This window comes from Pavona decussata, unplaced genomic scaffold, assembly GCF_977016875.1.
Source record: "Pavona decussata unplaced genomic scaffold, jaPavDecu1.1 SCAFFOLD_184, whole genome shotgun sequence".
NCBI lineage: Eukaryota > Metazoa > Cnidaria > Anthozoa > Scleractinia > Agariciidae > Pavona > Pavona decussata.
In genome coordinates, this window is record NW_028145593.1 from 1,815,743 (window position 1) to 1,837,196 (window position 21,454).

The window sequence follows — 21,454 nt, forward strand, 5'->3', positions numbered from 1 at the left end:
TAGCAACAGATATCCTAGCTGCGACATACGAAGAAAGTCTCTGGCTTTTCTGCAATAAAACTGTGCTTTCTATCAATGTGTTGAATAATAAAACAATTATTCTGCTCAATCTTGCGGAATATCGCCTCATTTTAGCCAACTCGGCCTACAGCCTCGTCGGCTGAGTATCAGGTGATATTCCGCGCGATTTCCCAGGATAATTGTTTTTTAAAAAAAGAATACCCGGATGGATAGAAATAATCCATAAAGTAAAGCAAAAAGACTTCTTTCATTAGTTGTATTTAATTGCTCTGTATCCGGTCCTATCCGTTTATTTGTCTTTTTCCTTTCATCATTTTAACTTGATATAATTATGATAGGTCAAATATTGTCTACTTCCTAAGTTAATTGTAATTAGCTGAAGTGGGGATTACCGTGGAATAAAGCTACCTACTAATTTTGAGTACCCTATTCTTTCCTAGTCGATCGGTTTTGCTTGGAAGTGAATGTAATTGAACTTTGGTGTTACAGTTTTTCTTATGGATGTTTGAATGATCTCAACTGAACTGACATAAAAAACGTCCTCGAAGCTTCGCTTTCGGGAGAGAGGTTGAACTTCAAATTCCTGTGACAGCATATAGCTTAACCTGTCGATAGCTCCACGAGAGAAACACAATTGTTTAAAGATACACGTGAGAACTGCAAAGGACCGCGAAAGATAATGCTGCTAGTTGACGTAGGATCTACAAGACACCTAATTAATTAAAAATCGGCGTCCGCACCGAACCCAATAAAACATGGTGAGCGACTAGATTTAATGGTGCCTACTACGTTTACGTTTTTACTTACACCCTTCTACCCAGAATTCTTGCAGGACTACAACAGTAAGCTCATAACGGACAATCTCGTTTCCAGGCAGAACCAGCGTCACCCTTATGCGGTACTGAGGAACGTTGTGTGACAGTCACGTTCTCGTTTATATACAGGGGAACACACCGCTGGATGAGGAGAACTCCGGCCTTGGATATACCAGGTGTAATTTTAATAGAACACAGGCCGCTGTTTCCATAAATCGGATCTTGTTGGCCACTCGGATCGTTCAATTCAAAAGGAATGCTTCCATTTGAAGGACTTTCTAAATGCCAGCCTCTTAATTAAACGCCTTCAAACTAACGCTCAACATTTTAAAAATCGGATATTTTAAGAGTACGTTGCTAAATCCAGCCGTTTAAAATGGTTCATCTGATTTCATTTTCAAACATGAACTTTCGGGCCGGCTACTGAGTTCTGATATATCGAAAGGTTCCGTGTGAATAGTCCTTTGTGCTTACCATTTACGCAAACCACCCGGATGAAAATTTTCGGCAGAAATACGAAATGATTTAGCTTGTCTTAACAGAACATGTATAACATGCAAAATGTCTGAACATCAGCTATAAATCCCAAGAGGAGCAATAAAAATGCATCACTTTGAACAGAAGCCCATAGTCAGAAGTACTCCAAATGGAATGATGCGTACCATTTGATTTTGCAACTGGAATTTCCGGGTTTTCCCATGTAAATGGTAAGCACCCCCTGTTTCTCTGAAGGGTAGCAAGGCATGGGCAATCGAAACACGTATGGTCCGGTTCGCTCGACGCACTATGGGAGAAACAAGGGACTCCTCACATGCAAATAAGATTTTAAAAACGTTTCGTAGTATTGAGTAGTTGGGTGCATGTTATAATACATTGACGCTTAAATAAGGTACTTTCTTTAAAAAAAAAAAACAACAACAAAAGGGTGATGACGAAGTGAATAGGCCATTTCCGAGTTGCTGTAACCTCAGTATGAAAGAGAGGCTATAAGTACAAAACCTTTCATATGAAAATTTGTTTTGTTTGCGTATCGTGAATGAAAACTAATTTTCATAACAAAATCTTTGCACTGAACCTCGCTTTCATAAAGAGGTTCACAGCAACTCGGAAATGGCCTATTAGAAAGGCCTTATTTTGGACTAATTTCTCTGCGTTATTCATTTGCACAGTAGCGAGACTTTGCAAGAGGCGAGGGCAGCAAATCGTACACATAAAACCCCTCCGAGCATTCTCTCACACGAATCTGAACTTTCCTATAACAGCAGTCATACCACCCGTGAAAGCACACTTCTCTTGTAACGATGCCATCTTCTAGGGATGGATGCACACCATTAAGCCAGCCCGTTACGCCAGCCGTACATCTGTGATGAGGTATGCAGGTGTTAGTCATTCTTGTATATAAACTTGATTTGAACCGATACCAGCCTGGCGCGAGGGCATGGTCCGATTTGGAGCCTCGGTCGTATTTTTGGTGCCGATCGGTCTCATTCAGAATATTGTAAGTGGAACACTCCGGTGGAACTAAATGAAAAAAAATAATTAAAATGTCTGTATGTTATTAGACGTTATTATTTTAACCATGAAACGATTCGGAGCAATAAAATAATACAATTCTAAGTGACTGTATTAGTACTGGTCGAACGTTCTATCTGTGGCGACAATGTTAAGGTTTCGTAATTACCTATTCCACAGCGATTCCCGAGATATCCCGGATGGCAGTTGCACTTGTATGTTCCATCTCGGAACGAGTTCACTGAACATGATCCATTGTTCAGACAAGGCTCGCTGGAACATGGATTCTGCGTGAAAGAAAACAAAATGTTCACAGTTTTATGTATCCTTGAACTTCCTGTCGAGAATCCCAAAGACGAGAAATATTTATCAATTTTACTTGTTTAAGAATTTCATTTTATAAGCCGGCAGAAATTAAACCTCGCAAATGAGTGACAACAAGGAAGGTTGTCATCACCAGAAATTCGAATTACAAACCTGAATGTAGAAATGGCGAGATTGGCTGTTTGAAGTAAGTCTATGAGGGTTGCTGTACCTGGTTGATGGAAGAAGTTCACACCAGAATTTCCCTTCACTGTTCGCAACGACCGCCAAGTTGAACGAAACACAACGAGTTTGTTGAAGGCATGTGAAGCTGCAGTCCAAGATGTCATCAAAAAAAGTCGTTTTCAGCCGTGTAACATTCAGATAAAGAGAGTCGTCAGACTGGAATCGAACATGAACGAACTGATCGGAGAACCTCAGTTCTTTTACAAGGTAAATAAACAGAGGGAATACTGCTAGAAATTTCATTGTCTCTTCCACTTTCTGGTACACTCTTTCGAGATGTAGGCTAAGTGGACCTTTTTATGTCAATTTTATTGTCGGTATAAAACATTTATGATGCCCTTATGACTTCCTCTATAACCATGGAATTGTTAATAATTATTGATGAGGCCAGTGATATCGTTGGGATAATTCTAGTTGGCTATCTTAACATCACTCATCAACTCTTTGAAGTTGTTTTGATGAAGCCATTAAACAGAACGCGGAAATCCAGACTTGAAAAGATGTCATTTTTCAAACATAGATAACTTTTTATAGAATGTCACACATTTTAACACATTATAAAACCGTCCAAACATGTTCTAGACGCATTTGTATTTAATAGATCTTCAAGCGATATACGTCATTTCGTGTGTGGGAGTGAATAATCTAAAACTTAAAAACATCCGGTCCTGGTGTTTCGGTCATAAACGAAGAATATCGATCAGTTCTTCCTTCCGTCTACTCTTTTTTCTTTCTCTGCATGCAGTGCTATGCCAATAATACTCTGAACTGCTGATATTACTGAAATAGTTTTGTCGTTATGTAAAGACTGAGAAGATTGGTCTCGTTCTTTCAGCCTCTCTTTTAGTTCGGTTTCAAAAACAACAACGTGAACTTTGTTTTTCCAATATCTTCCAGCCATGTCAACAACATCTTTTGTTTCATACCAACAGGTGACAGGAAATTGCCTTCCGTGCAAACTTGTTTGTAATTCTCCTAAATCAAATTATATGCCACCGCAATACTATGTAGCAAGTTTTTTGTTTAAGGAAAAAGAGCGCGAGCAGTAATTTACTAGTTCTCAAATTTGCGATAAAAATTAATATTACATAACTTTATGGTTACTCTTTCTCAGATGTAAATTAAATCTGTTAATTAAAATGGTGCAGGTCTACATTCTATTTGTTTCTGTACATGTGTCAGTGAATAATTAACGTATTGTTTAAAGCTGTCGGCAGTAGGTAGGTGTTTAGCTTAGAATAGAAAAGAATAGTTAGTCTTGTAAAAAGCAACATCTGGCGTGGTTTAGCAATCTGTTTCAATAGTGGCAGTCTCTGGAAAATTTGTTGCGCAGTTATTGAGCCTCTTCTCAGCTAAAAGTTATTTCTTCCAATTCTCTTTCTAACCTCCGTCCTAAAATAGTATAATTTATTCAACGACAGGACATTTTACATTATTAACAACCGTAATGGGACAAACAGGAAATGTTGAAAAGGTTGGTTGCCTGGCAACAAATCCAATTCCTTGCACTATCCGCTCTAAGACGGGGTATCGTACGTTCTTGGATTGTTTTTAAAGTTATTCCTTGCGATGTAACTGTGTTAAGAGATTAGGAAATTGTTATTTATTATTGATGATGCCAGTAATATCGTTTGGATAATTCTGATTGGTTATCTTAGTAATACGCTTTATTTCTTTGAAGTCGTTTTAGAACGTCGAAATCCAGACTTGAAAAGATGTCATTTTTCAAATATAGATAACTTTTTGTAGAATGTCACTTATTTTTTAACACATTATAAAACCGTCCTAGCATGTTCTGGATGCAATCAATATTCGTAATTTGTATTCAGCAGAGTTTCTACCGATTTACGTCATTGCGTGTCCGGGAGTGAAGAATTTAAAACTAAAAAAACATCCGGTCCAGGGCCCGTTTCTCGAAAGTCCCGGTAACTTACCTAGCCCGTTAAGTATATTTTTAAATGTTTTTTTCGCCGCTTATACAACGAGTACAGACATGGTACTTCGCCAATGTTTTCATAGAATAATAAGATTTTAAAATTTAGTATTTAAAGTTAACATACATTGACTGCTGTGAAGAAGCATTTGTCACCAAAATTACTTATCGGGCCCGATAAGTTACCGGGACATTCGAGAAACGGGCCCCAGGTGTTTTGGTCCTAAGCGAAGAATTTCGGTCTCCTTCCTTCCGCCCTCTCTCTCTCTCTCTCTCTCTCTCTCTCTGTCTCTCTCTCTGTCTCTCTCTGTCTCTCTCTCTCTGTCTCTCTCTCTCTCTCTCTCTCTCTCTCTCTCTCTCTCTCTCTCTCTCTCTCTCTCTCTCTCTCTCTCTCTCTCTCTCTCTCTCTCTCTCTCTCTCTCTCTCTCTCTCTCTCTCTCTCTCTTTATCTCTCTCTCTCTCTCTTTCTCTCTCTGCAGGAAGTGCTATGCCAGTAATACTATGAAAGAGCTAATACTACTAAAATACTTTTTCCCGTTATATTTTTAGACTGAAGAGATTAATCTCTTCTCAGTTAAAAGTTATTTCTTCCAAGGCTCTTCCTAACCTCCGTCCTAAAATAGTATAATTTATAATTTATTCAACGACAGGACATTTTAAATTATTAACAACCGTTATGGGACAAACAGGAAATGTTAAAAAGGTTGGTTGCCTGGCAACAAATCCAATTCCTTGTACTATCCGCTCTAAGACGGCGTATCGTACGTTCTTGCATTGTTTTTAAAGTGATTCTTTGCGATGTAGTTGTGTTAAGAGATTATCGATTGCTGGTTTCAAAAGCAACAACGTGAACTTTGTTTTTCCAATATCTTCCAGCCATGTCAACAACATCTTTTGTTTCATACCAACAGGTGACAGGAAATTGCCTTCCATGCAAACTTGTTTGTGAACCTCCTAAATCAAATTATATGCCACCGTCAATACTATGTAGCAAGTTTTTTGTTTAAGGAAAAAAGAGCGAGAACAGTAATGTACTAGTTCTCAAATTTGCGATAAAAATTAATATTACATAACTTTATGGTTACTCTTTCTCAGATGTAAATTAAATCTGTTAATTAAAATGGTGCGGGTCTACATTCTATTTGTTTCTGTACATGTGTCAGTGAATAATTAACGTATTGTTAAAAGCTGTCGGCAGTAGGTAGGTGTTAAGCTTACAATAGAAAAGAATAGTTAGTCTTTTAATAATAAAGAGCAACATCTGGCGTAGTTTAACAATCTGTTTTAACAGTGACAGTCTCTGGAAAATTTGTTGCGCAGTTATAGAGCCTCTTCTCAGCTAAAAGTTATTTCTCCCAATTCGCTTCCTAACCTCCGTCCTAAAATAGTATAATTTATAATTTATTCAACGACAGGACATTTTACATTATTAACAACTGTAATGGGACAAACAGGAAATGTTAAAAAGGCTGGTTTCCTGGCAACAATATCCAATTCCTTGTACTATCCGCTCTAAGACGGCGTATCGTACGTTCTTGGATTATTTTTAAAGTGATTCTTTGCGATGCAGTTGTGTTAAGAGATTATGGATTCCTGGTTTCAATGCGAGTATGCTCCAGGGCATTCGAGCAATATCGAAAGTAACGAATATTATCAGTGCCAAATTACCACTCTAGTTTTGTTTGTGAATTTTTTTGTATAGAAAAAAAATAAATTTCTTCGAAAACGTTGCGCCAATGATATCTGAATAACCAGCCTTAATTTTCAACTTCAGTTACAGTGAAATTAAACAAAGCTTTGCTTAATGGGGCAATGTGACGCAGAATTTGCTGTTTATTTGAAAATGCTGCTAAATATTTGACAAAGGACCCTTTCTACAACGTTAAATCGCTCTTAGAGCGCTGGGAGAAAAATATGAAATGCTTTTTCAAGGAAGGATAAATTATAATCTGTTTTAGCGATTTCTCTAAAATACACATGAGGAACTTGAAACGATTGGCTTATTAGGGTTCTCCGATTTAGCGGAAAATCTACATAAATGGAACACATTTTTCCGTCTATTGAAAAAGTGTGACGCAGATTAAAAAAAATGGAGTTTGCATTCCACCATGAGACATAATATTTATTGCAAGGCATAAATATTGGAAATTCAATCTAATCGTAGACAAATCAATGAATAACAAATTGCATTGTGTAAATTGAAACAAACACCTCTTTGCATCCAATCCATATGATGCTGTGATCTGTGTAGGGACACTTTGGTTTGCGCATGTCCGTCCAACCACTTTTGTGGAGATGATTAGAATGGTTAAGAATAGTGAGTTAAGAAATAATGTTATGGGGGACGACGCAGGAGCCAAATTCATGAAGCCTCTTCCAAGTTTAAATGCATCTGAATTAATTGCTTCTTAGCGATAGACTATTACTGGACTGGCGATAGACTTTCGTCAAGAAACAATACTTGGATAAGAGGGTTAGTTTATAAAGAAACTGTGTCGCTGCGTCGTGGGGGGGTACAAACGGATATTTATTTTTCACAGCAGTGTTGATACAGTAATTCAGCTACCATAAAGAGATACGAGTGCTGACGTTTACAAGTGTTAGCCCTTCGTAAGAGCGTAAGAGCGAATCCGTTCTGATTCAATGAAGAAATGATTCGCCTTTGAGGTAACGCTTGAAACGTCAGCACTCGAGTCTCTTAACGGTGACCAAATTACCTTACGAACTTTGTTAATACAACCAAACATACATATATAAATGGACAAGTACGAAACGTAGGCGGATGAGTATCAATCGTTGTCAGTGTTGCAGTTTCCTTGTAGCGTCTAAAATTCAAATTCAATTCTACATTGATAACAGCGACTGGATTTTGATATCTGCATTTGTTTCTTGATCGCGCCAGGTGGACTGATTTGTTTCAGCATGCGCTCAGCCGATAGAGAAGCGTACGAAGAAAAAATGGTCGAGCTAGAAAATCAAGTTAGGTGTAAACTCTTTAGTGAAGGGAAAGTTCCTCATTATGAGAAGGAAGACATGCCAAGAGAGTGCAGTGCGTTTGTTTACAAAGTCTCCGAGAGCTGAACAAGTTTCTGAAAATTGAACAAAATAATAAACCATGAAAACGCCGTACCACGTCTGTTTTCTAGCATGTTTACTGAGTGTTTCCGAAGAAAGAGGGATGGTCAGATAATGATGATGATGATGATGATGATGATGATGATGATGATGGTGACAGTAATCTGTTCACAGAGGGCCCACGTCAGAAAAGTGGTTTTCAGTAGGGCATAACATAAATAGCCAAAATCAAGCGAGATGGGGCAAAGCTGTAATGACGCTTGTCTTGCTAGCTGTAAACTTGAGATTTCCCGCCTTATGACATTATTAGCAACACTGATTATTCATCATAGTTATAGCACATATGCCACATGTACATCGACATTCAAATCCTAGCAGTATGCGGGATGTTTGTCACGTGGACGGAGTATAATGGCCCTATAGCTTCCAGTAATTGGAAGGTCATAGGTTGGACTCCTGTTGGGAGAACGCAGATTTTCGTTTTCCGTAGTATGCCTATATCACTCAATGAAAAAATATTCTCATAAAAAAATATATATCCTTGTATTAAACTGGCTAATAAAGTGTGAGATAATTACTGTACAGGCCCGCAAATGATCCCCGATCGCCTCACCATACTGAACATAGTATGGAATGAATTCAAACTTGGACAGTTCTTAATAGCACCAGTGGTTATATTTAAACTGTATCAAGACTTTCTTGACAGTATATAATTTACGTAAGTGTACACCACCACAACGCCTAAAATGTGCACGAATTGTACGAAACTCCTCATTTTTCCAAATTGGGGATCATTTGCGGTCCTATTTGGGGACCATTTTCCGTCCGAGGATCATTTGCTGTCCAATTTGGGGACCATTTCATGCCCGGGAATCATTTGCGGTTCAATTTGGGGATCATTTCGTGTCCGGGAATCATTTGCCGTTCAATTTTGGGATCATTTCGTGTCCGAGGATCATTTGCGGTCCAATTTGGGGATCATTTCGTGTCCGGGAATCATTTGTCGTTCAATTTTGGGATCATTTCGTGTCCGAGGATCATTTGCGGTCCAATTTGGGGATCATTTCGTGTATGGGAATCAATTGCGGTCCGATTTGGGGACCATTTCGTGTCCGGGAATCATTTGCAGTTCAATTTGGGGACCATTGTGTGTCCGAGGATCATTTGCTGTTCAATTTGGGGACCATTTCGTGTCCAGGAATCATTTGCAGTTCAATTTGGGGATCATCTCGTGTCCGGGAATCATTTGTGGTTCAATTTGGGAATCATTTCCGGTCCGGGGATCATTTGTGGTCCAATTTGGGGATCATTTGCGGTCCGAGGATCATTTGTGGTCCAATTTGGGGATCATTTCCCGTCCGTGGATATTTTGCAGTCCAACTTGGGGGTCATTTGCGGTTTAATTTGGGGATCATTTCCCGTCCGAGGATCATTTGCGGTTCAATTTGGGGATCATTTCCCGTCCGAGGATCATTTGCGGTCCAACTTGGGGATCATTTCCAGTGTGGGGGTAATTTGCGGCCCAATTCCGGTCCGGGGATCATTTGCGGTTCAATTTGGGGATCATTTGCGGTCCGAGGATCATTTGTGGTCCAATTTGGGGATCATTTCCCGTCTGTGGATATTTTGCAGTCCAACTTGGGGGTCATTTGCAGTTTAATTTGGGGATCATTTCCCGTCCGAGGATCATTTGCGGTTCAATTTGGGGATCATTTCTGGTCCGGGGATCATTTGCGGTTCAATTTGGGGATCATTTCCCGTCCGAGGATCATTTGCGGTTCAATTTAGGGATCATTTCCGGTGCGGGGATCATTTGCGGTCCAATTTGGGGATCATTTCCGGTCCGAGGATCATTTGCGGTCCAATTTGGGGATCATTTCCCGTCCGGGGATCATTTGCGGTCCAACTTGGGGAACATTTCCAGTATGGGGATAATTTGCGGTTCAATTTGGGGATCATTTCCGGTCCGAGGATTATTTGCGGTTCAATTTGGAGATCATTTCTGGTCCGCGGATCATTTGCGGTTCAATGTGGGGATCATTTCCGGTCCGAGGATTATTTGCGGTCCAATTTGAGGATCATTTCCCGCTCGAGGATCATTTCTGGTCCGAGGATCATTTGCGGTTCAATTTCAGGATCATTTGCGGTCCGGTAATTATTTGCGGTCCAATTTGGGGATCATTTCCAGTGCGGGGATGATTTGTGGGCCTGTACTCCTACTTACTTATGGTATTATGATGGACAAGGTGGTTCTAGCATTTGAGTAAGTGTGCTAGAAAAGCTGCCCAAAATCCATAAAAATTTGAAAATCTTTAGTTTTTTCTCAAGTTTCAAAACTTATCGAAAGATAGCCCTTTTCTCGGTTAACTCTGCTCATTTGAATTACAATGAAATCTAGCATGTATGTGAGGCAATTTCGGGCTATTTTGTAGTTTTAACCCGAAATTGCCTCGTATGCACGTTAAATAACATTGTAATGGAAATGAGAAAAATTAACCGTGAAAAGGGCTATTTGGGGATCATTTCCCGCTCGAGGATCATTTCCGGTCCAGGGATCATTTGCGGTTCAATTTCAGGATCATTTGCGGTCCGGTAATTATTTGCGGTCCAATTTGGGGATCATTTCTAGTGCGGGGATAATTTGTGGGCCTGTACTCCTACTTACTTATGGTATTATGATGGACAAGGTGGTTCTAGCATTTGAGTAAGTGTGCTAGAAAAGCTGCCCAAAATCCCTAAAAATTTGAAAATCTTTAGTTTTTTCTCAAGTTTCAAAACTTATCGAAAGATAGCCCTTTTCTCGGTTAACTCTGCTCATTTGAATTACAATGAAATTATCGAAAGACATCGATCAAAAAATACTTTGGTACGTTTTTTGTGCTAGACCAAAAACACGACTAGTAATTCTACCTAGCTCATGACATGGATCTCGAAGTTTTGCGGCTTTACCCGGTTTTATGATACTACGACAAGACTAAAAGAAATTAGAACTGAAAATGTAAAGATTTTTTCTTCTCTGATAGACCGAGTTACGGATATCAAATAGGATGACTGTTATCGTTTGATAACGGCCGTCCGATATTTTACCACGTGACATGTTTCGTCCAATGAGAGCGCGCGGAAATTAATCTACGGCTACTGTACGATGGGCTGTTGGAGGTTATAACCCAATAACCACACAAACAACAAGTAAATGCGGCGTGTCAAAAGGCCATGTGGGTTTGCTTTATTTACAGCCAGAAAAAAAACGTTGCTTAATTGTTTATAAAATAGCCAATATGAAAAAGTGATTCTGATTGATCCAAGAGAGTTCATTAAATCTCCATAAAGCACGCAGCATTACGCAGCATACGTTACAAGAGTGCATTATAGCGCACCATTTGCAAGCAAGCTACGTCACAAAAATTTGCCAAACGCAGAAAGCGTTATGGCTGAGGAAATTCCCCACTTTAACATCAACTTCGACTTTCTGTATACTCAAGCAAACGACAACGATATCAGAAATGTTTCAGGGCCGAAAACACGGCTTTTGTTTTTGCGCGAATTCCCCATCTTCAAATGAATTAATAGGTATGTAGATTTGCCAGATTTCAACGAAATTTGGCCAAAATGGTCATCAGATATTAATGCATCAAAGTTTGTCAGGCTTTTATGAAATTCAAAATATTTTTCCCATGACGTGTTGACATCCGACGCGACCACAAAAATTTTCCATTGGCCATCTTTAGGATGGATTTTTTCACAAACCAATAGGAATAAAGAAAAAGCCTGACACAGTTTGTTAGCCTATTATCTCCTGATTGATATTGTGCAGTCTGTTTGGTTGTGCGCCTTTACGTGAGAGTGGGTAATTCAGTTAAGTACACGTCTAGTATTGAGTTTACGGGCCTCTGAGCGCTTATGTATTCAACAAAATAAAAAAACATCGAATTTTTCGCAAAGTTCAATTTATCAGCTTTACAGTGATATATAGTTTTCCGTGGTTTTATCGAAAGCAGCGCGCGTACGCTAGATTTCCCTGAAGGCACTCGCGAAACATGGCAGTAACCTTAAGTTAGGTCAATTTTTGAAGTAACTCTGCTACTGAAGCATGGAAAATTGCCCGAAGGTTTGTTTATTGTGATATTCTTTCATTCCCGAAAAGGGTCCCTATTAATTCAATATTATTCCCGCTTCAGATGCACCAAACATAAGCTGCGAATTTTGTAATTTATAATTTATTTAATGAATTTATGTCTCCATATGATAGTACTGCCTCCCTTTTACTGAGAGCATAACAGAAAGTACAAAATTCGACCTTACTACTGGTAATCTATGGAATAATTTCGTCAAGCCAAATTTTCCTTCTCTGTCAATTTTTTTTAATATACAGTGTTTTTTAAACATGCATATTAAAACACTGTATATTTATTGCATTGCAGGATTATGAATTGGACTCCCTTGCATGACCTGGTTTTATGCCAGGAAGTAATATGTGTGAACCCCTACGGTGCAAAAAAAAAAATCTGGGCAGCGTAGCGCATTGTGGCAGAAAATTGCAGATAATCTGAACGAAGCAAAAGATCTACACTTTACTGTGGAAAAGAGATCTGTTCGTGATCATATTGGTAACCTAGTTCAGCGATTTAAGAGACAACCAGCACAAGAATTGAGAGAGAGTGGAAACCACCCGAGCGTACAGAGCTGAATGCTGCTGTCGAACAAATCATAACTTTTGAGGAATCTGCTGACACTGAACAGCAAGAAGCAAATGATGAAAACAGGGAGAAGCTACAGGCAGACAGGAAAAAGGCGGAGGATGTGCGGAAGAAAGCGATGGAAACAATGGGAGAAACAAAGAAAAGGAATTCTGAAGAAGAAACTACTCAAGCAAAGAAGAGCCGACGGAATGGAAGTGGGGCAGTGGAATATCTGAAAGAAAGAGCGGATCAAGAGTTGGCATTTAAAGGAAAAGAGCTGGAGTTGAAAAAGAGAGAGAACGAGAGGCTAGAAAGTCTCCAAACTCCAGAAACACAAATGTTCAAAGCCATGATGGACCAGCAACAACAGCAAACTCAGGCCTTGATGTCTATAATAGAAAAACTTGTTCGTTAGTGACTTTCAAAGAGTGACTCATTGGAGTAGTCATTAATGTTGTGTTGTTGTTCTTATAACTCAGGCCTTGATGTCTATAGTAGAAAAGCTTGTTCACAAGTGACTCGTTGGGGTCCTCATCAATACTGAACATTTATTTTCCTTAACAAAAGATTTATTGTGTTACATCTTGATTCATTCATTTGATGCTGTTAAAAGCCTTCCTTTTGTAGGAAAAAATTTGAAAAATAATTATAAACATTATTATTGATTAAGTACTTTAACATGTTAATGGTGTTGCGACCAATCGGGCACTAGATAGAACCATAAGAAAAAACACCAACCACAGCTTCTGGTTACTTCATCTTGCCCATCTGAATGCTTCTACTTTCCAACATAACAAACATTCCTAGTGTTTGGTTTTCTTGTGACAACGACATGTTGAAACCTGTTATACATTTTGCACAATGATCATAGGTGCTGATTGTAATATTTTGAAATTTCAGTTCAGTATTGTTGTGAGTATACTTGCCTTCTCAGAAAGTGCCACAGTCGTTACTCTTTAAATAATTAATTAAGTGAAATAGTCCTCTACTGAAGGAGGATCAAAGTCAAAGAACTGAGATGTGGTGTTTCCATAGAGGCAAGTCAATGCATTGTGTAGAATTGAACACACGATATACATTTTGCCCACTTGACTAAGACCAATCTTTAAGTTCTTTTTGAAGTCCAAAAATTTGAAATAGTTTATAATGTCACCAAATAGCCACTGTTATAAGCCTGCATCTGTGGAGTTAACACAAGATGCCGGAAAGTTGCTTGCAATTGGACCCTAAGAAGATATGCTGGATCCCCATAAATACACATTGGAGGCTGTCATACAGGTTGCACTCTCCTAGCATTGCTGCATCATGCTTTCTTCCTTCTGTTGAGCAGAAAGCAATTAACCTCTCTAAACTACATTGTTATACATGAGGTAGTAAGTGACAGGGTCGAGGGTAGAGTACTCTGGGTGGGTGGCAGGGGCGGATCCAGGATCTTACGCGCGGAAAGGGGGGGCTGTCAGTCAGTATAAGTCAATACGGGGTCCGGGGAGACATGGCACACCTAGAAAGTTTGAAAATGTACATTATAAATAAGGCATTTTCAGCATTTTCACCCTCTGGTAGGGGGGTGGGTGCAACCCCCTCACCCCTCCCCTGGATCTGCCCCTGGGTGGTGAGTGACAGGGTCTATGAGGACTGCGGTATAAGTTATGAACATTTAAAGTTCACTGTACATGCAGTACAATTAGCATAATATGCTTCATTATAGTTGTATTTAATTTGGAACAATAAGGAGTGATTCACCTACTGGCCCATAAAGATGTGCAATTAGGCCATTTGGAACAACAACAGATTGGAATTTAAGACTATGCACACGCCTATGCCCGTTGTAAACTATTCTTTTGTGTTCCTCTGGTCGAGAAATAGGGCGGACAGTTCCATCCACGAAGCCAAAGCAATTTCCTAATGGTGCTCCTTTGTTGGAAATTACTTGTGCATAATTCTCCAGCTTCAGCTTCAAGTGATGGGACTTAAGACGTTTGGATTCCAATCCATGATGCGCTGTCTGTGGTTGTCGTAGATAAAATCCATCACAGTGTTATTGATCATGCACAATTCAGGTACTGGCCTTCCAAAGATGGGTATCATGTCGGAGTAACGACAGGGGTAGGCAAATCGCTTCAGCAAGATGCAAAGGCCTTCTGTTCCCTCGCAGACTGTTCCTTACTCACACGTGAAGACGGCAGAAATTTTACGTGCATCTACTAGTCGGGAAATATGGTGTTTTTCTACTCTGAAGTTAGCTTTGCACTCGGCTTCATTCTTGTCTGGTAAATGAAATCTAACATCTGGTACGAAAACCGTCCTCTTGGCGTCAATACGCTCGGAAATATGATGAGAGAAATAAGTACAAAGGCCATGCTTCCCAAGGTCTACACAAACCACTGTGTTAGGGCCACAGCCATTACCTTGTGGTCTGAAGCCGGTTTGGTGGATCGCCACATCTGCCACATTTCGGGTCACAGAAATCCGAACAGTCTACAGAACTATAATTCTCGCCCTTCGTCTAGCCAGCTCAGAAAATGCAGCAATGTTTTGTCATCGGCTTTACAAGTGTCAAAGCAATCAGCACAAGAGTCTCCACAACACTTTCAGCCTGTCCATTAGAATCATTCCGGAGAAATGGCAGCTACAGCCAGCCGTTCAACAACCTCCACCATCACAGGCAAGGAAATGTTCAGCAGCTGTAATATCCATTCGCTCTCGGTTCAAATAAACATGAATATGCCTCCAAGTACAAAGGAGTGAAGTGGTTCACATTTCTCAAACTTTTTCCCTTATTTTACTTGAGAACTTTTTTACATAAACAGTCGAAGCTTTTAAAGGTCGTTTTGCTGTAACCAAATTCTGAGACGAAACGGGCAGCGTTTTCTTTTCATTCAGGTTTTAAGCCAATAGTAAAAAGGCTTGTTGATGTGAGGAGAGAATAGGTGTTGATTGATTAAAATTTGCTCTCAAACAAGTGGTTATGCCTGATCAGTTAGTTAATATTTTATAAAAGAAATAAAAACTTGTTCCTCGTGCATTGTTGAGTTATATAAGCACTTGCGACTTTTTAATAGAGAATTAATTAAGGTTCAAAAATGGTTGATAAGCAATCAACTTACTCTAAATGTTAAGAAATCGAATTTTATTGTCTTTAAATCGCGTAGTAAAAAGCTCAAAAAGGAGCTTCATATTAAATTAAATAACAAGACTTTAGAAAGAGTTAAACAAACGAAGTTTTTGGGAATCATAGTTGATGAACACTTGACATGGAAAGATCACATTGATTATGTTACTTTAAAAATAATAAGAATTTGCGGAATTCTACGAAGAATTCGCTTTTTTCTGAACCAATCAACACTAAAATTATTATATTATAGCTTAATATACCCCTACCTACACTATGGAAATATAGTTTGGGCTAATAACTTTCCTACACGGTTAGAAAACTTATTTAAGCTGCAAAGGAAAATTTTAAGAATCATCACTTTCTCTCCTTATAATACACCATCTCTTCCAGTTTTCAATAAGTTGGAAATTCTAAACATACACCAAATAAATGATCTCTTGATTTCTTCATTCAGTTACAACCTGCTCAACAATGCTCTTCCACCTTATTTTAATAATTTTTGTATTATTAATGCAGAACTTCACAATTATCATACAAGAAGTTCAAGAAAGCTACATAAAACTTTTAATAGGACAAATTATAGTGTTTATTCAACTCGCAACAAAGTAATTAATACTTGGAATAATATTCCTGCACCTATTAAGCAATCAAATATTGTTTTTATTTTCAACAAGAATATGAAAAAGTTTTTGATTTCTGGTGCTTAACGCTTTTGGACAATTTTACTTTATTATACTCGCTACTGGTAATACTTAAATAATGATTAGATTAAGCCTTGGCTACATATAGTTAACGTATATCGTACAATACCATTAACAAGTACTGTACCGATACCTATTAATTAATTTTAAAGTTAATATGTATTGTAATATTGGAACTGTCTTGTAAAAGCCCGCAAGGGTTTCTTCAGTTTCCCTCCTCCGTTTGGACAATCGTATTACTTTGGACCAGAAAGACAAAGCCGGCGCTATGAATCTCAGAAGGTTGACCCCAGTCGAAGCTACGAAGCCGTGGCTAAGGTGATATTGCAGCAATCTACCAGCGATAACGTCGATTTGGTTTTCATCAAAGACATGGCTTATTCCGTGAAAGGAAGATTGAAAATGTTACAGGATTTCTTTCCCGGCGCTAAACATTCGTTTCTCATTCGAGGTCCCGAAAAGTCAATCCCCTCGCTTTACCGTATGAGTGAAAATCTAGAAATCAGATCCTCTGGGTGGGATTACTTTGAACCGAATGAGGCTGGCTTCAAGGAACTTCACGAGATGTACGAGTTTATTAAAGAGAACCTTGACCCCAATCCTGTTATTGTCAATGCCGACGATTTGCTTGAGTCACCAAAGCAGATCATGAAGGCTTATTGTGATGGAGTAGGCATCCTATATGAAGATCACATGACGTCATGGAAAGCAGATGAAGTTCTTCTAGCTCGGCAGGACGGCTGGGCACAAGCCTGGCGGCAAGGCGCCATGAACAGCAGCGGTTTTCTCAAGCCAAGTATGAGCAAAACCGCTGACGCATCTAGTGAGCCGGAAGTGACGTATCCTAATGACGTCATTAAAGCTATTGAGGAAAGCCGGCCATTCTATGACAAGTTATGTGCTGCTAAAATTAGATCGGTGTCAACGTGCGATTAGTTAATCTGTTGTATACCAAGAAAATAAAAAGGAAACATTTTTAATTTTTCATTCTTTTACTTCCGCCTAATTTTTTTCAAAGGATGGTGTCTTCTTTTGCAACTGCGCATACGTTCTGCGCATCTCGGAATGGTCCAAGAAAGTCGGGTTTCTCAACGGCAGTGCCTATTCAAACAGAGATATGTTTGCGCGGTTTATGCATGACTTTGCAGGAAAAGCATATCTCGGCAAGGGTGATTGAGATCCAAAGAGAAAATTAGCGGTAACCATGCATTTTTCAGAGATAATTAAACTTCGAGTTGGGAAAAAAATGCCATACGTTGCTTTGTATTTTAGCGCTTTTTAGAATTATTATTGCTTAATAATCTCTGAAATATGTGTGGTTACCCCCAATTTTCTTTCTGGATTTCAATAGCCCTTGCTAAGATTTACTTTCCCCGCACAGTCATAAACTGCGCAAAAATACCTCAGTATTATTTTGTATACTTATATTATTCAGTTTATGAAACATTTACTTTAATTGAGTTGACCGCGATCTTATTTTACTCTTTCAACGTGTGATTTATTAGGGGACATTTTTTTTAATAAAAGTAGAGCTGTAAATGGTTTGAACCCAGGAGTCATGTGATAAGTACGAAAATTGTGATCATCCGGGTGAGTGTAGCCCTGAGAAGGATTGCAATCTCTGAAGCAGTGCTTCTCAAGACTACACTCACCTGGATTATGATAATTTACCTACCGATGAAAAGTAGAACTCACTTAGTTTAGAAAATATCGTAGCCTTTGTAACCGTCAAGTATAACACATAGGTGTTGAACAACTGATCCGGCACCACTCATCGGTTTGACGCTGTGGTCGTACAGAGTTCAATCATATAAGATTACGCTGGAGATGAGACAGTTTCATTGATTTTATGGAAAGAAAGATGAAATATAGCTTTATTTGGCGTTCGTGACCTACAATACTAATTGTATTTTGTTCCCCACACAAAGTCTTAAGTACAACCATAGTTAATAAAAGGCAATGGTTATGAAGCCTGGCAAACGTCTTCGTTATATGTTTTTGTTAGCATTTCTGGCCTTGACCGTGCACAAACTACAATAGATTTTGAAATGTGCTGGAGCAGCTGACCAATAGAAACGTTCCTGTTAAGATGTTCAACTGTGGTGTGAACGTTAAAACAAAGGAGTGTGCAGGGTCGTGGCCCTTCCAACGTGAATTGTAGCACCATTGTTTTCATGACAAGGTTTCATAACCAGTCCCTTAATTAACTTTGGTACAATATTAGCGTTCCGATTCTCAACGACCACTCGTAACTGAGTCTCCTAACGTGAGCTTGGGCTGCCGATGTTGAGGATATGATGTAGGGATCTCTTCTGTGCATTTATAAGTAACTGTTATCCCCGTTACTAAATCTTGAAAACCTTAACATCAACTCTAACTCAAACAAAACAAGTGCACCCAATGGGAGTTTTCTCTCAGATCCTTTGAAACGCTATTTTAGGCTATCTGGAGTGCCTTTAAAGCTCTATAGATTCATTTCAAGCTGCGCTATAATATTTTTACCTGTTCGGTCATTCTAGGGGAACTTGAGTTTTTTCGAAATTACTAGGGCATTTTTGTCCATTTCCCAAAAAACTTAGGTCTTTTTTCCTTTCCGAAAATCTTAGCTGACCTTTTTTCCTTTTTATCAATCCGAAAACACCAGGCCTTAAATTTCCCATATCACGAAAGTTCGAGGCGAAAATTATTTTTAGAAAATTGTGGGGGATTAAGAGCCTTCCGAACAGATAATTTACCGAAACGATCCGTTGGGTGCCCCTGACAAAAGTACACCGTTTTGTCCGGGAGGAGTCCATAACAAAAACGCTTTCGATTATATGATGACTTAATCCCTTTGAAGCTCTTTGACAGATACCCTGCTATCGGAGGTTTCTTTCTAGAAAGTCTTTTAGCATGTACGAAGTCGTTAGCGTTTCCAGTATTTCGCGTATTCGGGTTGTTTACTTGTTTCCCTCGGGGAAGTAAACAAACAGAATACGCGAAATAATTGAGACGTGAACGACTTCGTACACGCTAAAAGACTTGCCAGAAAGAAACCTCTGATGGCAGGGTATTTGACTTTGAAAGCTATTCGAGCGCAAAACTTAATTAAAAGATGCAAACACTTGACATTAATACTTTTATGAGAATAGTATGAGTGAGGACAAGATAGGAGAAATTGTTCTTTGATATTAGTGGTTAAAATAGTTAATTGAGAGTAATTAGATCATGGAAAATCGGCATCGATTTGTTTCTTTACAATAACATTGAAAAGTACCAGCGGAATTGACTATATTTCCCATTGAGAAAGCACGCGTGTTACAACTGACGTCAATGTTATTGTCTGTACTCTTATAGACAATAGGCTAGCTACGAGACAATCAACATGCAAGAATTTTACAGTTAAATTGCAAAAGGCCTTTTTGATGCAGACTAAAAACAAGAATGCACCCCAAATCGGGACTAGAGGTAGATTACAACCAAGGGCCGCAGAGTTTTAAGTTGACTGTCAACTGTCCATGGACCAAGTTGGCCGGGTATTCTGAAAACTACCCCATCAATGTATTTAATTAGGTAGGCTTGTTATATTAAGAAAGGCTTATTAAAGCCACATGTTTACATGGAAGAAATGAGAACGTATCCTCAACAAAATCATGTTGAATCGTTAGAAGCAGAAAACGGCAATTCATTAGAAATTCAAATGTTTCTAGCATATTTATAACTCACAAACTTTGAAGCAAACACCCAGGTGCTGAATGAATTCAAGTGTATACCACTAGATCATAATTTAAACGTTCTCTTGTACTGTTTGAATGAGCGATGAGAATGTCCCACACATCCTGCATCATTCATCTTTAGCAGGCTAAACAGATCACAGGTGCCGGGTGTTACGAAAACGAAGACCCTCCAAAACGAAGACCTAAGACCTAAGACCCGGTCTTAGTTTTTGTACTACGAAAACTAAGACCCTGTAAAACAGAAAACCGTAGAAATTACAAGTTCAACACACATTCAGCAGCAGCAAGGCTTAGTGATATAATAGGACGTTACACTTCATGCGTTTCTTTTCATTATTATACTGCTAGTACTACTGGCCCGTCTTATCCGTCCTGTTTCGCTATGCGAGCTAATTTGGTAGTGAAATTCTTGAGGATTTCCTCGGGTAAACTTACCACGCATATTATTCTGGATCAGTAGGCAGAATCCGAACGCTAGCCGCCTTTGATTTATTCTTGGTTTTCACGTGACGTCACCAAATTCTAGAATTCAAAACTGGGAGGCCTACAAAATTTTTACCTTCATTCAAGGAAAGATTACTTAAAATTATGTCTTTTCACAATTTCTTAGCTCGATGTCGTGCTTCCTTTTGAAAATAGAACAGTTTCAATTTCCGAGTTTATATCGTGCGTGACATAAGGAGGACGGCCGTGACAGAGCTTTTCCGTATCTTGAAAATGACTCTTCGGGTGATTTTCAGCATTCTAAACAATTTAAGTTTGAGGAGAAATATTAATCTCAACATTCGAAAATTCCTAAGGGCAAACAAACCTCTTTTGTGGCAAAAGTGAACTCCAGATGTTTTTTCGTATTTCCGGCCGCCGTGTTTGTGTCCCTCTGAGGGACACAAACATGGCGTCTCCATACTAAGCTCTATAAATTTACGTGGAACATTTTGTCAAATAACTCCAGTACGGAATGCCGCACAGACCTGACACTTGGACAGATGCCTAATTTATTTATCCTCTGTACCATGTCAATTTCTTGACTTCGTTCATGGAATGGTTTCGATTTTTTTTTTCAATGGCGTGACAGTGAAAACCGAGAATAATTAGGATTGCGTGACAGAATAATAAAGAACGCGTTCTCTGCAGAAAATGACTCTGGGATTCTGTCAATAAATAATTAACGTCTATGTATGTTGTAGCTAAAATAGATTCTAACAGTCGATAAGGCTTGTCTGCTGGAAAATTCTCGATAAAAAGTCAGCAGTTCTTTTTGCTGACATAGGGTCTTAGTTTTCGTAGTACGAAGACAAAGACCCCTGGTACTACGAAAACTAAGACCAGGGTACGAAA

The 21,454-nt window shown here is 39.0% G+C and overlaps 2 protein-coding genes and 2 pseudogenes across 2 annotated transcripts; 2 read left to right on the forward strand and 2 right to left on the reverse strand.

The window, feature by feature from the left end:
• Positions 1-375: 375 nt before the first annotated feature.
• LOC146462885 (uromodulin-like) lies at positions 376-3,140 on the reverse strand. The gene is made up of 3 exons (XM_085085195.1): positions 2,826-3,140; positions 2,518-2,635; positions 376-2,357 (listed from the first exon to the last, which is right to left on the reverse strand). The coding sequence occupies exons 1-3, from the start codon at positions 3,138-3,140 to the stop codon at positions 1,990-1,992; spliced, it is 801 nt and encodes a 266-aa protein (XP_084941321.1). The 3' UTR covers positions 376-1,989.
• A 7,443-nt stretch (positions 3,141-10,583) lies between these two features.
• Positions 10,584-12,999, forward strand: LOC146462886 (uncharacterized; annotated as a pseudogene).
• A 553-nt stretch (positions 13,000-13,552) lies between these two features.
• Positions 13,553-15,281, reverse strand: LOC146462887 (uncharacterized; annotated as a pseudogene).
• A 366-nt stretch (positions 15,282-15,647) lies between these two features.
• LOC146462888 (uncharacterized) lies at positions 15,648-17,387 on the forward strand. The gene has a single exon (XM_085085060.1). It carries the CDS (start codon positions 16,773-16,775, stop codon positions 17,334-17,336), a length of 564 nt encoding a protein of 187 aa, XP_084941186.1. The 5' UTR covers positions 15,648-16,772; the 3' UTR covers positions 17,337-17,387.
• The last annotated feature ends 4,067 nt before the right edge of the window (positions 17,388-21,454 follow it).

What these genes read in the sequence shown, in the direction of transcription:
- LOC146462885 (XM_085085195.1), bottom strand. Translation starts at nt 3,140, where the DNA reads ATGAAATTTCTAGCAGTATTCCCTCTGTTTATTTACCTTGTAAAAGAA. An exon ending in CTCGCCATTTCTACATTCAG is followed by an intron (nt 2,636 to 2,825) that starts GTTTGTAATTCG and finishes TCTTTCACGCAG; the next exon opens with AATCCATGTTCCAGCGAGCC. An exon ending in CGGGAATCGCTGTGGAATAG is followed by an intron (nt 2,358 to 2,517) that starts GTAATTACGAAA and finishes TTTTTCATTTAG; the next exon opens with TTCCACCGGAGTGTTCCACT.
- LOC146462888 (XM_085085060.1), top strand. Translation starts at nt 16,773, where the DNA reads ATGGCTTATTCCGTGAAAGGAAGATTGAAAATGTTACAGGATTTCTTT.